Source organism: Leopardus geoffroyi, chromosome A1 (genome assembly GCF_018350155.1).
Source record: "Leopardus geoffroyi isolate Oge1 chromosome A1, O.geoffroyi_Oge1_pat1.0, whole genome shotgun sequence".
In the NCBI taxonomy this organism is placed as follows: Eukaryota; Metazoa; Chordata; class Mammalia; order Carnivora; family Felidae; genus Leopardus; species Leopardus geoffroyi.
The window spans coordinates 19574059-19591385 of record NC_059326.1 but is presented as its reverse complement, the minus strand read 5'-3'; the positions used below and the strand labels follow the sequence as shown (position 1 = coordinate 19591385).

General features: G+C 48.9%; 1 protein-coding gene across 1 annotated transcript in view; it reads right to left on the bottom strand.

Annotated features, from left to right (window-relative positions):
* Positions 1 to 15832: 15832 nt before the first annotated feature.
* Positions 15833 to 17327, bottom strand: part of ATP7B (ATPase copper transporting beta) — a 79017-nt gene continuing 77522 nt past the window's right edge. Inside the window, exon 22 of the mRNA XM_045475062.1 lies at positions 15833 to 16149. Coding sequence (XP_045331018.1) covers positions 16120 to 16149 — 30 coding nt within the window. The 3' untranslated portion in view covers positions 15833 to 16119. The remainder of the gene's footprint in view (positions 16150 to 17327) is intronic.

The window sequence follows — 17327 nt, the reverse complement described above, 5'->3', positions numbered from 1 at the left end:
TCCGGTATCCACACGGTTTACTCCCTTGAGTGTTTGCTCAAATGTCACCTGCCAGGGTGTGCCCCCACCCCCACTTCAGCCCTACGCTGTCTCATTTCCATCCTTTGTCTTCCTCCATCACCATCTGGAAGACCATAGACGTAATTGTCTGTCGATTGTTAACCTCCCCCATATTACATAAGGGTCCGACAGGGCAGCGATCCAGGGGTATTCACTGGGTGCCTCGCACAGTGCATGCAACACGTGTTCAGTTAATATGAAAAGACTGAATAAATGCAAGGGACGCAGAGCTCCTGTGACCTGTGTTCACAGGCTTTATCTTGGTGTGGCTGCCCGTGGCCACTCTGCAAACAGCCTTCTCTGTCTCACATGGAAGTGGCAGCCTCAGGTGTCACTCACACCCTTCTTGCAGCAAGATCAGCACCTCTTGTGCATCCTGGACAGAGCCCCCAGCCACAGTGCATTCACAGAGAGGGGTCTCTAAAGACTGTGGTAAGATTGGAAAGAGGGTTTCCGTGGTACATCATTTGGCCACACTTTTTAAAATCTCCCTTTAAATATCTTTGTTCTTTCCCCAAAGTTTCTTTCTAGGCAACCCCCTACTTATTTATCCAGGTCCCTTCCAGGGAGCCTCACATGCCCCCCTACACTCAGTAGGTGTCACCCCATGTACCCCACACCCTGGGCTTCTCCCAAGAGCAGTACTATGCTTTCTGTGTGTCTGCCTCCCACATTGGCTTATAGGCAGCTGAGGGGCAGGGACAGTATCCCCAGGGCCCAGGGCCATCCCGGCACCTGTAATAAATCCATTCACATGTAATAAATGCTCACTGGGCAGATGAATGAATACATGAACAGATGAAGCAGGAGAAATACTTTGGAATCTATAAAGTACACTGATGGAAATGATTAGGAGAAAGGACTTCAGGGTTCTGAAATTCACCCCCAGAGCCCAGAGCGCTGTCTGGCATCCAGTGCTAATAGGTGTCCCTTAGACAAAGCTTTCCAAGGAAAGACATTCCATGGCTTCTTCTCTTCCTCTTTCTTGGCGCAAAGCCTGTTGATTCAGACACCAAATTAACAACCAGAGGGGAAAACAAATTGCATCCCCAGGGCTTGGTCTACACTGTTGTTGTCCTGAAGCTAAGGTTCCACGTGGAGTACAGTTGAGGTCATCTGCCTGCTCCACTCTTGGAACCCTCTTTTTCCCCCAAAAGGCAGGGCCAGGGGCCTCAATCCATTTGCAAAAAAAAAAAAAAAAAAAAAAAAAAAAAAAAAAAAAAAAAAATTCTAATGAGATACATAAAATCCTAAACAGATAACCAAGAAGCTAAGTGAAGAGGTTTGCTTTTACCTGTAACACTTTGAAATTTACCAAAGGGTTTGAAAAAAAATTGTACCGGTACCAAAGAAATAGGAGGGGTGGCCCTAAAGGGGCAATTCAGCAGAATGCATCTCTTGGAATGACTGTAATTATATTGTCTGCCTACTCTCCAGGCCAGTGACAGCGTGTGCTTAGCGAGCTGTTCCCTGGTGTGCAGGACCCGCGTTCCTCTTTCTCTGGATTTGCAGCTGCATTGCAGGGGCAGCTTAAAATAACCCAAATCCAGGCCAGGCTGCATGCGGATGTGGAAGTCGGACCTTTTGGGCTACAGAGCCTGAGGCAGGACCACCCGGAGTCTGCAGCCATTATGGCATATATCCTTTGAGGGGATCCTAATGAACAGAAGCCTCCAGAGGATGGGGTTGGCCAGAGAACACAGCCTGTCCCCATCCATCGGCATTTTCTCCTGGAAAATGTATCCACAGGACAAGTGTTGGAAGTTTCTGAAAATAACATTGCCTCATGTGTTCTGAAGATGACAAAATCACTGCAGCATGTTGTCATTAGGTGGGCCTGCGGTGATGAAGCCGCGTGGCTGGGCTTTGGGTGCTTTTGGGAGGACCAAGACAGGGAGGGGATGCCGGAGGCTGTCAGCCTGCTCCTGGGCTGCAAACACACTGAGAGGGCCCGACAGGCAAAACTGACATCTGCCAGGGAACAAGTGGCTGCCATCAAGCCCTTCTCTGCTCAGCTCTCTGCAGGGTTGGAGATGTTTCCAGATGTCCTTGTGTTTTAACACAGTCTCTTCTTAACACACACCAGGAAGAAAGCAAGCCCGTGGTACAAGCTGAAAGGATTACCCACTTGATTGCCAAGGTCAGCTTATCCTGGGGACAACAGTGACCACTTCGATGGGGGTTCTGGGCCAGCATGAGTGGTATAATGTACCCCATCAGGTAAAGCTTCATTTCATCCCCATAAAATTCTCTGAGGTGGGTCACAGTAAGCCCATGTAATGGACAGGAATGGAGGAATGCAGCATCTAGGGCCCATCCCAAGGCAGAGGACACCTAGAGAGAGGAGAGATACAAGTGGCTCCCACCTGACAGTAGGGACCTGGTGGGGAAATGCTCCTTGGGAACACAGGCTGACTTCTGGATTCCCCACTCAGCCCCCTGCCACCAGGTGAAGAAGGGCCGGAGACGTGAGTTCAACCATTGACCCTGCCACCGCAGACAAGTTACGTGATCTCCCTGGATGGCAGTGTCCTCGTCCACAAGGTGGGAATATACCCCCTTGTAGCCATAGTGATGGTCAACAGAAACTACTCGACCACTCATAGGCGTTCCAGAAATGTGTGAGAGGGAAGTTAGGTAGTGAAAAGTGGTATTCGAGCAACTTCTTAATGCCACACATGCCTCCAGGATTGAGGAAATCAGATGAGCTAGACCCTGTTCCTAAGGATGCAGTTCTAGTGACTCAATCACACCACTTGAGAGCTGGCCAAATCGTGCATTAGCTTAGAGACCCTGGGTCCTGAGAGTGCTGCCCACAGAATGGCCGTCATGCCATTGGGACCCCAGCCCACATCTACTGAATCAGAATCTGATTTTAGCAAGAGCCCAGGTGAACCAGTGCATGTTGGAGTCTGAGACACTGTGAGGCCAGCGCTTGGACTCTGGATTTGAATCCTGTTTGGACCACTTTGTGGCTATGACTTCAGCCTCTGACTTAATGACCTTATTAGGGATAGATCCAAGTCTTGTGTGGCCTAAAGTTTATGTGGTTGGATATGTTCTCTTTAGGGAAAAGGACTCGGGGTGCCTGCATGGCTCAGTAGGTTAGGCGTCTGATTCTTGATCTCAGCTCAGGACTGGATCTCAAGGTCATGAGTTCAAGCCCCACACTGGGCTCCATGCTGAGCATGAAGCCTACTTAAAAATAATAGTAATAATAAAATGCAAATTAAACATTTTTTAAAAAAAGAAGGGCTGTAAAATTACAAACAAAAAATTAGGTACGAAAGTGACAATTTAGAATGCAAACAGATTACAAATATTAAAGAGCTGACACAAGAATAGCCATTTGTATTAAATGCCACAAACACCAACAATCCAGAACAATCCAGAAAAATAAATTAACACCCTTGTGTAATACCTTCATCCTCTATTTGAGGGTTCTGATTGCCTCTTCATATGACAACGTTATAAAAGATAATTCAGTCTTTCCTCCAGTATGGTTGATGGGAATGTTTTCATCATTGACAGTTGTTTATAATTGTATAGACCACACTATCAAGTATATTCCTGACAGGAGAGACCTTCTATCGATGAGACTCAGCTTCCCTGCTAGCAGCTTTGGGAGAACTCTCCACAGAGTAGCTTTGAGTGTCCAGACCTGTGCCTCTGCCAATATCCATATGCCTCCATATATACTGCAACCCTCGTACCGCCATGACACTGGGTGAGTCAGAAAGTTGGACAGGAGAGTCGTCCTTGGAGCCATCTACACAAGGAGCTGGCTTGAACCATACTCAGAAGTGACTGCACATCACATAAACTTATCTTCCTCTGCTCGAAGTCAGCGTATGCTGTACTTGACATCCCCTCACCCCAAAACGTACTGTGATCATCCAATGTCACCTGACACAGGAAACATGTGCTAGAGGGGACATCACGTGGAAAGAGAGACCGGCCCCAACCATTTGCAACTGAAATAACTTGCTTTGCAAAACTTACAAAACACACGACCGTGAGAACATGATGAGGGACCCCTACCCGGGCCGGCAGGGGCCTGTGCACCAGCGGGGCCTTGAAGCTGAAGCCGCATTGGCTCGTAGTGAAGGGCCCCTGTAGTCTCCAATACAGCAGTATTTTACATGTGGCTGCGTGAGAAATGGGCAGAAGAGACACAGAAAGCCTTTCTTCGTACATAGCATGGTGACTAACATGTTTAAGACTCATTTAGTGATCTCTATTTTCAACCAGTTCTTCCCTTGTTGGAAAACCCATTTTCTTCTAAGCTGCATTTCAGGTTAGAGAAAAAAGTCACCTGGAGCCAGGCTCTGACTTGTTTTTGGCACTTGTGGCCTTCATAGCAGGAACGAGGCCAGCCCCTCATCCCAGGGTGTATCTCCCAGGCAGGGCCTGGCTCCCTGGAGAACATTCGGCCAAGAGTCCCTCAGGGTCACCTCAGGCCAGTTACCCAAGGAATCTTTAAATCTGAGCATTTAAGGGGCGCCTGGGTGGCTCAGTCAGTTAAGCGTCTGACTCTTGGTTTGGTCTCACAGCTTCGAGAATGGTAGCGCGGGGCCTGCTTGGATTCTCTCTCTCCCTCTCTCTCTGCCCCTCCCCCACTCACACTGTCTCCTCTCTCAAAACAATAAACTTTAAAAATAGGTAGATAAATAAATTTGAGCATTTAAGTCACCCACATGAAATTTCTCCTTCACCTTGGTGATTTGCTTCTCAAGATCATATCAAACATACTCTGTCCACTCCAGTTAGCTTCAGCAAGCATTGATTGACCATTCATACCCTCCTCCCCTTTCTTCATTCATCTGCCCTCCAAGCATTGGCATGCAGCATTCTCCCTTTATCCTCAGGTTCCAGAACACTGACTGATACGCCCAAAGTGATCTGTAGAGTGATTTAAATGCAGGCCTGTGTCCAAATCCAGTGCTTGGTCCACTCCACTGCCTAGAGGAGCACCATCAAGCCCCCCACTCAACACTCACTGTGGGCGAGGCTCTGTTTCCCTCCTACTGGCCAGGCCAAGACTCTTCTTACAAGGAGGATGTGGTTTATGGATCACAGCCCACGCACCTCCCAGCCCCACATTACACCTGTTTTGTAACATACCCCTGAAAGGGACAAATATCACAATGGAGCTTGGCAGAGCAATCTTTCCTTCCATTTCTAAAAGGCTTTCCAACAGATCAGCAACATCCGTGGGCGTGGTCTTTCTAAACAAAAGGGGACAGGCCAGTGGGGATGTGACCCTGCAGGATAGAAGGGCAAGGTTAGCTAAGCCCAGGTGTGAGGGTGTGAGGGGCGCCCAGACAGTCCTGCTTGCCCCAGAGAGGATGCTCAGGGGGAGGGAAGAGAGGGAGGCACTGGAACAAGATCGGGTCAAGAGCAAAGACAGAAGAGCCCAAAGTTCCTGGATCTGCAATCTGCCACCTCCACACTGCCCGGGTCCCTGGTACTTTCACACCTGAGCCACTCCAGCTGGCTGTTTCCTAGGGGTTGAGCCGTGCCTCCCGGAGTCCTGCAATTTACGGACAACGGGCCCTCAGGGCCCTGCAGAAGAGCCCTGGGGTCACAGCAATTCTGTGATTTACGAAGTGTGTGTGCAAGTACTTACACCTTGGAGTCCATTTTCCCAAACTGTAAAGTGTGCGAGGATTAAATGAGATTCACAAATGTGTCTGACTTGCATCAGGTGCCCAGTAAATCACAGTATTATCACCGTCCTGTCTTGACCCCTGGTCCCTTTGCCCGTGGGGAACTCCAAACTCGCATGTCCCAAACAGCAGACTCGGTGTCCTCAAAGATTGTCAACGTTCTCTCTTCCCACCCCCAGATCTTTGAGTGATTCATTCCTGGTTACGGAAGAATTAACCCCACTGTACTCTGCCTCGTTCACCTCTGCCCCAGAAATTTGCTCCATCAGTCTTGCTCCCTTTTTCACATCTGTCCTCTGAGCCCCGAGATAGTGATGTCTCTCCATCCTGGAAATACCTTCCTCCTCCCTGCCACCCTCACATGCTGTTCCCTTTTGCTCCCTTTTTGCCATCACGCTTCTTGAAGTGATGAGCTGCGTTTCTCATAGCTGGCAGCCTCCACTACCTTCTATTGCCAATTCCAGCCATGCCTCTGGGGTCAACCCCTCCTCCTGCCACCACAGCCCCCCAGATGTGCCCCTCTGGGTACCCGGAACCTTGGTGAAAGCCCTGAGGTCCTCTTCTTTCTCAAGTCCTTTACAACAATGCTGCTGATGTTTCCCTCCTTAACAATCTCTCTCCATGTCTGAATATTTTAGAAATGCATACTGCAGTATGGAGGGGTAGAAAGACACAGTGTCTGGGATTTGCTTTAAACTACTTCAGCAACTTGGGGCACCTGGGTGGCTCAGTCAGTTGAGCATCTGACTCTTGGGTTTCAGCCCAGGTCATGATCTCTCAGTTTCGTGAGTTCAAGCCCCCATCGGGCTCGCTGTCCCTCCTCCATTTGCACTATCTCTGTCTCTCTCAAAATAAATAAATAAACTTAAAAAAAAAAATGTTAAGCCACTTCAGCAACTCAAAAAAGGAAAGAAGAGGGGGAAGAGAAGAAGCAATCTTGGCAAAATCTTGAAAATTGTTTAATTCAAGGAGAGGTTAAGGGCAGGTGTATGGAGACTCACTGCATTCTTCTCTGTATTTCTATATACTGAGCTGAAAAAAAAAAATGTGTTTTTCCTGGACCTCCTCATCAATCATCCCTCCTGGCTGTTTTCCTTCTCTGAGTCCCCTTCTGAGACCTATCTCTGCTTTACCACCACATCCTCCCTTAAAAATAAGTGATTCCCAAGGTATTTGCTCCCATCGGTGTAGCGAATCAAGGCGCAGAGCCTGGGCAAGTGCATCTATCCCGCAGCTCAACCCGAGCTTTTGGTAAAGATGACCCCTCCTCTGTCTGCAGCTTTGGGCCTGGCCTCTCTCCAAACTCCAGACCCCCATGTATTTTTTTTTTAATTTATTCATATTTTTGGGTGCCTGGGTGGCTCAGTCAGTTAAACATTCGACTTTGGCTCAGGTCATGATCTCATGGTTCGTGAGTTCGAGTCCCACGATCGGGCTCTCTGTTCTCAGTGCAGAGCCTACTTTGGATCCTCTGTCCCCCCCTCTCTCTGTCCCTCTTCTATTCTTGCTCTCTCTCAAAAATAAACATCTGGAAAAAAATTATTCATATTTTAAATATATATAAGTAGAATAATAAAACAAAACCAATGTGCTCACAGCCAGATTTGACCAGTGCTGACATTTTTGCTTCATATTTTTAGAAAGAACATGTTACAAATATAGCTGAAGAACCTATATACCTCTCAGACTCTTCCAGACCCCTTCCTCTTCCTTCTTTCCTCAGGGGAAACCGCTGTTCTGAACTCAACATATATTTCCACACCATGTTTATACTTGGACTACAAAAGCCTGTGTCTACCACAATATATGGAACTATTTTCTTTTAGAAATTTACACAAAGCAATTTCACTTTATTTTTCCATCTGCAACTTTTTCCCCCGAACATTGTGCTTTTGAGATTTCTCCATATTGATACCTGCAGACTTAGCTCATTCCTCTTGCTGTATGACACATGCCACAGGTCGTCTACCCTTTTCCCTCTTGACGGACACCTTGGCTGTTCCCTGTACAAACAATGCCATAATGACTGTCTCCCTGCGCACACATTCGTGAGCATCTACACAATAGATCATCTCCCGGAGGCCCTCAACACTTTGCTGTGCTGGTTTGCTTTCTGTTTCGCCCACTTGACCCCAAGCAGAATACATTCATTTCATCTCTCTATTATCACATCATACCTAACTCATAGTGGATTAACATGAGGGAGGAAGGGAAGGAGGGAAGGAAGTCATAGAACTTCCCACCACCAAGGTCAAGATCAAAGGACTTAGGCAGCCAGGGGCATTATTTCGTGGAAATTCAGGTATGAAGTTGGTAGTGAGGAGTCCAAGAGGCATTGTAATAGTGATTTATATGCCTAGGATCAAACAGCATACTCTCAGCATGCTTTCTACTTCGCAGTAGAAAAAAATGAGAGCCACTGCTTGTACTTTGTGGTACTTAGGCTTCTGATAAAAGCCGGGTATAGAGTCTTTCGTGTAGTTTTTCAGATGAAGAACAACTGCATTGTCTTCAGCCAGCCAAGTGTAGACAGATAAAGGACAAGATTTCATGGTAATTCAGCAAACGTGCACTTAACTTCTGTGCCAGGCACAGCTCAGGTGAACTCTGAGGGCGGTCTGGACTAAGGCCGCAGGATGAGAAGGGGGTCACTGTGAGAGTCACTAGAGCTATAATTATTGACTGGTTGGCAGGTGGGGGTGGGTGGCACCCAGGATGGGCTTGGTCTCGGGCTTCTTCAGAGCTCTGCTGGGTGGTGGGGTCACTCACTAGCCTCCTACAGGTACAGGTTGTCTCCTGGACAGGTAAGGCCTGGAACATCAGACCCGCAAGAGGTCTGGGCAGCCAGGGCAGGGACAGGACTGGCCCCAGGGGAGATCTTCGAACACTGTGCACAAGGGGAAGCCAGGGACAGGACTGAGGACCTCAGAGCAGATGGAGCTAAAGAAGGATTGGTCCCTCCATGAGACTGGACTCAGGACCACACACTGGGGCAGCCATGCTGTCAGACCAGGGGCAGGGGAAGCCCTTTGAAGGAAGAGAGCCCTTTGAAGGAAGGAAGCAGACACAGGGGAGATGCAGGACAGGAGGCAAGGAGAGAGGACAGGTCCCAAGGGCCCCATTTGTCTGCTCCAGGTACCCCCATCTGGGTTACAGCCATGAAGCCCGCCTTTCTCCATCTCTGACCACAATGAGGCAGCGTCCTGCCTGCTGCTCTCAGGTGGCATCCTGGCTGCAGTCCCCTCCCCACGCAGCAGCTGGATTGGTCTTTTTAAAAGAAAAATGAAATCACGTCACTCCTTTCCTCCAAACCCTCTGATATCTTCCATCAGCCTTGGAATGAAAGGCCAGCTTCTTGCTCTGGAGAGCACGCCCCTTTGAGATCTGGCCCTACCCTTCCAACCATGCTTCCTCTTACTCTCTGGCACTTTCCGGGGACTCTCCCAGCTGGGTCCCCTAAGTGCTTCACACTCAAAGGGCTGCATCTTTCTACTGACTCCTTTGCGGGGACACCTCTCCTGCTGCCTAGCTAAAATACCCCGTCCCCACCCCTTAGCACCATCACCTCGACCCTACTGTCCTGCTACAATGTCTCTGCAGCACTTTGCACTAGCAGAGATGATATCATCTGTTTGTTTATTGCTCTCTTTCTCTGTCGCAACAGAATTTCAGCTTCTGAAGGGCATGGGCCTTGTCTCATTCCCCTGCTGTAGCCCCAACGCCCACAATTGGGATAGGTGCCTAGTCAGTATTTGTTGTATGAAGGAATGGGTTCCAGGTGGCCTTCAGATTCCCAGCCCCAAATATTCCTGGGGCTCGACTGCATTCCCTCAACACCCCTACATCCCGATTATAAATCCCCCCACGGCTTGAACTTGCTCGGTTTGGCTTCTGATATGTGTAGTTCACGGTTCCAGCAAGCCTCGAGGAGCCGGGCAGAGAGGAAGCTGTCTGGAGTGTCCATCCTGTTCGACACTCAGATATTTGACCTGAGGACCGAGAAGTGGCCACAGATCGTCAGGCTGTCAAGTATGTGTGGCCACTGTGAGCACTAAAGGCTTATATCAGGGGGTGGGGGGGCAAGCCTGGGTTTCTCCTTCAATACCTGGTGTGGAGTAGGCATTCAGATATCTAGCAGTTTCCTCTCTGTCCATAAACGTGGGTCTGCCAGGTAATTGCTTTTGCAACTGCCAATTCCACCTGGCTAGAAATTACACGTCAGTCATTCCACACGGGAATCCAGGAGCCTTAAGGGATCCTCTGTTCCTGAGCCTGGCAGGCTGGCTCCTCAGTCCTCAGTGTCTAAGTTCCCAGCAGTGCCCGGGAGTCCACTTCCAGGCTGCGTGTGGGCAAGGGGATCCTCTGAGGCTTGGCTGTCCTGGGGCTGTCCCTCTCTAAGACATGCCAGGTGGCCTCTGCCTCAGAAGTGCCATCACAAGCCCACCTGACTGACAGCCAGGCAGCACCTGTCTTCTGCTTGCCCCGGCCATGAGGGGAGCTCTGAGCAGCCCGCAGCCACTGTAGCAAAACGCAGGCTGGAGGGGGATGGGCTGCTCTACTTTTGAGCCATCAGAACTAAAGGGGTTCAAGCATTTTCTCCCACATATATGCTCCCTCCTCTTCCCTCTCTCCAACTCAGCCAGGAGGGGCAGCGTGAGGGGCGGGGGCAGAGTCCAAAGCATTTTCTCTGAATTCAACCGAAGGTGAGCCTTCTCCTGGTTCACACTTCCATGCCATCATCCCTCCCTCTGACCAGTGTGGGGGGTTGTGGTGTGTGTGTGTGTGTGTGTGTGTGTGTTGGGAAAGGTGCGCAAGTTGAGCCTGATGTGTAGTCTTCCCATTAACTCATCTGGGTTGGGCCATTTTGAAATATAAAAGCAAGACTTCTGATGTCGTTCTCCCGGTCCTCCCTCCCACCTCTCTCCGGGCAACACTGGCCTCTATGCAGGAGAGGTCATGGGGTGGAGACAAATGGGCTGGGGAGAGGTGGACAACTCTTCAGGCAGTCTTTCCCAGACCACTCCCTGGAGTTACTACCTGAAATACTTCCACAGTTACTGCATCAGGAGAACCTCTGCCTGTGCCCTATTCTTTTTTAGACAGACACACGAGAGTTTCTGAGAGCTCCATTAAGGAGTCTCCATGAAGGAGTCCTGTTTATACACCAGGGTTTTCCAAACTCACCTGGCTCCCGGAGATTCTTTGGAGAAGCTTGACTGGGCCTGAGGGCAGGCTTAGGCTGTGACTGCTGGCACTGGTTGGCTCAGGGGACTTCGGTGACCTTAGTGAGGTGGCTTTGTTTCCTATGGCTGCTGAAACAAATTATCACAAACTTAGCAGCTCAAATTTATTATCTTGCAGTTCTGGAGGTCAGAAGTCCAAAATGGGTGTTATGGGCTAAGATCAAGACATTGGCAGGGGTGTTTTCTTCTGGAAGCTCAAGGGAAGAGTCCATTTCCCTGCCTTTCCCAGCTTCTTGAAGCCACCTTCATTCCTTGGTTGGAGCCCCCATCCTCCAGCTTCGAGCACAACACCGCAACCCCTGCTTCTGTCCTCCCATGTCCTTCTCTGACCCTGACCTTCCTGTGTCACGCTTGTGAGGACCCTCATGAGGATACTGGCCCAGCTGGGTAATCCAGGACTCTCTCCTCGCCTCAAGATCTTTCACTCCATCTCACCCGCAAAGTCCCATTCACAGGGTTGGAAGACGAGGGTGTGCACATCAGTGGGGACCACTGTTCTGTCAACCAGAGTGTGTGGCACCGGAGGGATGAAGTGGGCTGTTTGAAGCCTTGACTAGATTCAGGTGGTGGCATGTCACCTCATGTGGAGCCGACTGGGTGACCTTCTTGGACAAGCCTCTTTGTTGGCAAGTTCAGACGGGGCCTTGGGAATTCAACATTGCAGCCCACCTATGCCAGCAGGGATAGAGGGACAAACTTTTGACAAACCCGCCCTGGTTTTAGACTCCGAGATCTGGGCTGTGACTCGGGCCTCCTTACCTCTTGTAGAGGCCCTGCTTCCAAGCTATTTGATGAAGTGTCTCAAGAAATCAGATACAAATGGGCCAATGAGGAGCTGGCTTTGTGGACCTGACATGGCCTCTGCGTCCCGGGTCATGATGAGCCGGGGAAGCAGTGGAACCGGTGGCTTGTTAATGTCAGTAGAAACAAAAACAGAATCAGCTGTGCCAGATCCACACTGAGGTTTGGGAAAGGCATCAGCCAGAGTACCTCATCTCTGGGGTCCACGCGGGCAGCTCCCCAGGGGGGGCGCTTCTTGAAAGTGGGCTTGCCCTGTGACTGAGGTTGAGGACTGAGGACCAGGACTTGAAAGAATCCTGTGACACAAACAACTCCAAAGCTGCCTGTTAAAAAAGAAAATAACAGCAAAAAAAGAAAAGAAAAAAAAGATAAAAAAGGAGGATGGAAAGAAGGAAGGGAGGGACAGAGGGGAGGGGGGAGTAAAAGAAAGAAAAGGAAAAGAGGGGGGAGGGGAAGGGTAGAAGGAGAGGGGATGAAAAGCCCCTCCAACCCCCCCCACCCCCCCCCCACCCCCGCCGCCAACCTTTCCCCCAGGCCCTCAGCCCATCCTCCTGCAGAGCTGAGAAGCCAGGAGGCTCTTCAGCTTTCATGGCAGGTGTATCTCCTTCCACAGGTGCACTCTAGCCCGAATGTATCCAGTTGAACCATATTTCTGCCTGTGTATCTGTTTTGTTCCTGCTTTGGGAAGAAGCATCCTTTGAACTTCATGAAGGAGAGAACATCAGTCCCACTCCAGGCTCAGGGGTAGGTAGGGAAGAGGAGGAACTTCCTATCTAGCTGAGTCTGGAAATCACACCTTCCTCAGCCTCTGACCCTATATGGACAAGTCTGTTGTGTCCCCTGCCTTTCAGCACCCATGCCCTGGGCCACCCGGGGCGACCATCTGGAGATTGGAGCCAAGATGCCGTTGGACTCTCTTTCCCCAACTGTTGCCTTCCTTATCAGTTCTTGGGAGAGGAGGCAGGCTGTTGAGGGTCATCACCATCCTGTGAGAGGATTTCTGCCCATTAGGGCCGTGTGTGTGTGTGTATGTGTGTGTGCACTGGGGAGGCAAGAGGAGGAGGAAGGAAGGAGTCATTTGCATTGACTGTCCTTCAAGTGGACAGGACAGCAATGAGAACTGATGGTGAAAACCACATATATACTAAACATTACCTACAAATGGGTGGAGCCTTAAATGGAAAACAAAGCTGTCACCCTGATGTGTCTAGTATTTTTCACACTTTAGTGGACACCCCACTAGAACCAAACTTAAGTATCCCTAAAGTCAGGGACTGGCAGTATAAGCTTCTTTTAGAATCCCCAAAGTAATAAATTCCAAGATTTAGCTGGATACTAAGCTCATATGGATTTTAGCTTTAATTCTGACCATTTAACGGGAAGGGGAAAACAGAAGTTTATAAAACATGTATAATCTTCCAGAAAACAAGATCCCCTCTCTGCCCCCACCCTGCAGTGGACCTTTATTAAAGGCAGGTTATCCTGTGATAAATCCACATGACGTCATGGCCTCTCTACTTCTGTGACGGAGGTAGCACACCTCTGCCTGGGGCATATTTAGCCACCAAAGCTGAGTCATCAGAAACAGGAGAGCAAGCTTGTTCTGTTTAATCAAATATCAGTATATTCTTTAGGAAACCATACCCGAAGTGATGTAATTCTGCCCTGGAGAGAAAGGAAAGACATCAAAAGAGATTGGTAAAAATGCTCAAAGTCCTAAATAGGACGTAGACGAGTTGAGACAAGGTCCTGCCTTCTCAACCAGGCTGATAGGACCAAAAAAAGAAGCCACTTTCCTTTTTCACGGCTCTTGCTCACTAGCACCCTTATTTCCCTAATTCCCACTGTGCATCATGCAAACTGTCAATACCTACTCACATCCACAATTCCATTTGGGCCACACAAGCAGGTGAAGTAGGAGTTATTGATTCGGGAGCTCAGAAGGCAGAGTGACCTTCTCATGGGATGGAATCAGGCTTTGAACTCAGGTCTAAAGTGGATGCTTTTACCCTCTCCTCCACTGTATGGCCTCCCCCTGCCCTGTTCTTCCTGGACCTTTGGACATGCCACGGCAGAGCATCAGACTCTAGAACCACCAGGAATTGAGAAGCGGGAGTCAAGCCCGGTGCCCGGCATCTGGACAAGAGTGCTCCTTTTAGGAGTTTGAGCCCCGCGTCAGGCTCTGTGCTAACAGCTCAGAGCCTGGAGCCTGGTTTGGATTCTGTGTCTCCCTCTCCTTCTGCCCCTCCCCTGCTTGTCTCTCTCTCTCTCTCTCTTTCAAAAATAAATAAACATTAAAAAATTTCTTAAAGCAAGCCACATGGTCCATGAAGTCTGAGAAGCAGACCCGTAAGTGGGCCTTCGTCCGGCCCAGTGAGGGAATATATAGGGTGATTTTTACCTGCTTGTGAGGAAAGGCTGAGTTGTTTTCATCCTAGATGACACCCACCGTGACATCCACCATCACCCGTGACATCAACGACGGCAGCTGACATTTGTGGCGTGCTGAGGATGTGCTTTCCTCAGATGACTTCATTGTATCCTCACATGATCCTGGGAAGTGGAAACTGTAATTCTGCCCATTTTGTACAGATGAGAGAGCCGAGGCCCCAGGTCATGCTTTGTTATTTTTTAAATCGCAACGAGGTAGAGGAGGCTCTATAGAAGACACCTGCATTGCCTGGTAAGGTTCCTGAGACCATCGGCCACCTTGCACTTGTGTGGGGGTTTCCTACGGACTGCCCCTTATCCACGTTATCTCGGGACAGGAAAGAGGGTGGGGCTCCCCACCGAATAGAAGAAGAAATAGAGGTCTGCAGCAGGAAAGCCCTGCTCAGGATCAAGTGACCCCCCCAAGGGTGTCATTTGGACACTGCGGGGAACACACTTCTGCCTAGGGGGTTGGGGTGGAGTCCTATAAACCCAAGGCAAACACAGGAGTCTCAGAACTTAGAGCTAGGGGCCATTGAAAATCACTATGAGCCTTTAAAACTCTTTTTTTTTTTTTCTTTTTTTAATGTTCAAGCTTAAAAAAAAAAAAAAACCTTAACTTGGAAATAGCATGAAGCTCAGACGCACATGGTGATGGAGAAATTCACTGCCGAGTCGTCCCCACCATGTACTCCGCACGGCTAAATGCGGGCTGCCAGCACAGACAAATACATCGTAGTTCAGAGGCCCCTTTGCCAGAGCCAGACTCCAGCCTCACCTTCTGCCACGTCTCCCATTTTCATTTTGATGAGGTTTATTTGAATTTCCAGATGCTCCAAAAAAAAAAAAAAAAAAAACAAAAAAAACGATCAAGAGAATTTAGGATCCTGCTGCCAACTAGGAGGTTGTTTTGGACAGAGAGACACCTGGTGGCTCTTGAGATAAACCACACAGTCCTGTGAAAGGACACTTTCTTCCCCCAAGCATGTGACGGGGACCAGGGGTGCCAGGGAGGCCCAGCTTCTCCTGCCGAGAGCACTGGGCATCACCTTTGCAGGGAGGTGGGTGGGCCCCACAGGGTCAGAGCTGAGTGGGCTCAAACACCCTTCCCGGCTTTGCCCCCTGGACAGTCCGCTGGAGGCCCCTCAGCTTGGTCACCCCCATCTGTGGAAATGAGACTGACTGATGCCCACCGCTCTTACTGTCATTGCAAGGACAGGGTGAGCAGGAAAGACAGAGCCCACTGTGGCCCCAGCACACAGCTGGCGGCCTGGCCTCCCAGGGTTTGAACATTGTCACGGGGTCTTGGGTACCAGTTGGTTCACAACAGCTCCGTCCCCGGCACGTTACAGCACCTCTCCCTCCACTAGATCAGGACGCTGGGCCCCCGGAGACAGACAGGCTTTGCTCCCTCAGGGTCTCCATGTGGTTCTCCCACGAAGGACGCCCTCTACATGATCATGCTTGTGGGGTTTCCTTTTGGGTGCTATTTCCCCACCCCCCCCCGCCCTCCCCAGTTTACAGATCTCTATGCTTAAATCTTGCTGTAAGTGGTTACCACATGCATAGGAAGTAAAAAGAAGTAACAGCTATTTCCTTTTCAGAGGAAAAATGTTACATTTCCATCAATCCTTGTTTTCATCTTAGCCCTTGGATGATTTCACATGTGTTTATTCATCTCTTTGAATAGAATAAAGGAGACGCTGGGATTTCGTGGCACTATTTAACATTCTCGTACTCTATCCTGTAATTTCAACCATTGCCATTGTCTTCACACAAAGGAGAACAGCAGACAAGTAGACATCTCCCTCTGGGATAAACCCACACAGTGGCGTATGTGTCCCTGCCTGAGCTGAGTGAGAAAACGCAGAAAGCAGAGTGGTTTCGTTCCCAGCAGCTCCACAGTGCATTCCAAACTAGATCCATGCTCCCACATACAGGGTCATCTGCAAAGGGAAACTGAGTCAGCGTGAATGCTTGCTGAGAGCATTTCTCTGTATATGCATTCCTGTATATCTGCTTGTTGTCTTTAAATAAAAGATGCAGTTAAGAAAAAGTTGCATGCAAAATAAAACTTTCCTAACTCAAGGAGAACTTTATATGCATTAGGGAATTTACCTACTGAAATATTGACATGAATTTTTTAAAACATAAAAAAAAAAACCTTCTAATTCAGATAATCTTTTTCTAATTAACCTATTTGGTGGGCTGATTTTGGTCTATGCTGGATTTTCTTAAAATTAAGGGCCACTTTTATTATTCTTGGTTTCTAAATTTTTTTTTAATTTATTTTGAGAGAGAGTGTGAGCTTGAGCTGGGGAGGAGTAGAGAGAGGGGGAGAGAAAGAATCCCAAGCAGGCTCCACGTTGTCAGTGCAGAGCCTGATGTGGGACTTGAACTCATAAACTGTGAGATCATAACCTGAGCCAAAATCCAGAGTCAGACCCTTAACTGACTGAGCCACCCAGGCACCCCAATCTTGGTCTCTTAGTAAACTAGCAGAACAACTTTAGTATCTACCTCTTGACACGTCAGTTTCCCGGTGCCATCTTTACCAATAAAACTACAATTATTACTTGCTTATAGGGTGACCCCTATAAACTCTCATTGTAGATTCTGTCCTTCACAAGCCTTCACGAAGATCTTAAAGGCTGAAAACTTATCAGAAATGGATAGACACTGTGACTTATTCTGGTGCGTGTGGAATCGTATCAGGGAGATCTCAAATTTTAGGAAGATCTATTTTTTTTTTTAATTTTTTTTTTCAACGTTTATTTATTTTTGGGAGAGAGACAGAGCATGAATGGGGGAGGCGCAGAGAGAGAGGGAGACACAGAATCGGAAACAGGCTCCAGGCTCTGAGCCATCAGCCCGGAGCCCGATGCGGGGCTCGAACCCACGGACCGCGAGATCGTGACCTGGCTGAAGTCAGACGCTTAACCGACTGAGCCACCCAGGCGCCCCTGTATTATTTCTAACCACTGCATGTGAATCACCAATCACCTCCAAAATTAAAACTTTTTAATTTTTTTTTCAACGTTTTTTTATTTATTTTTGGGACAGAGAGAGACAGAGCATGAACGGGGGAGGGGCAGAGAGAGAGGGAGACACAGAATCGGAAACA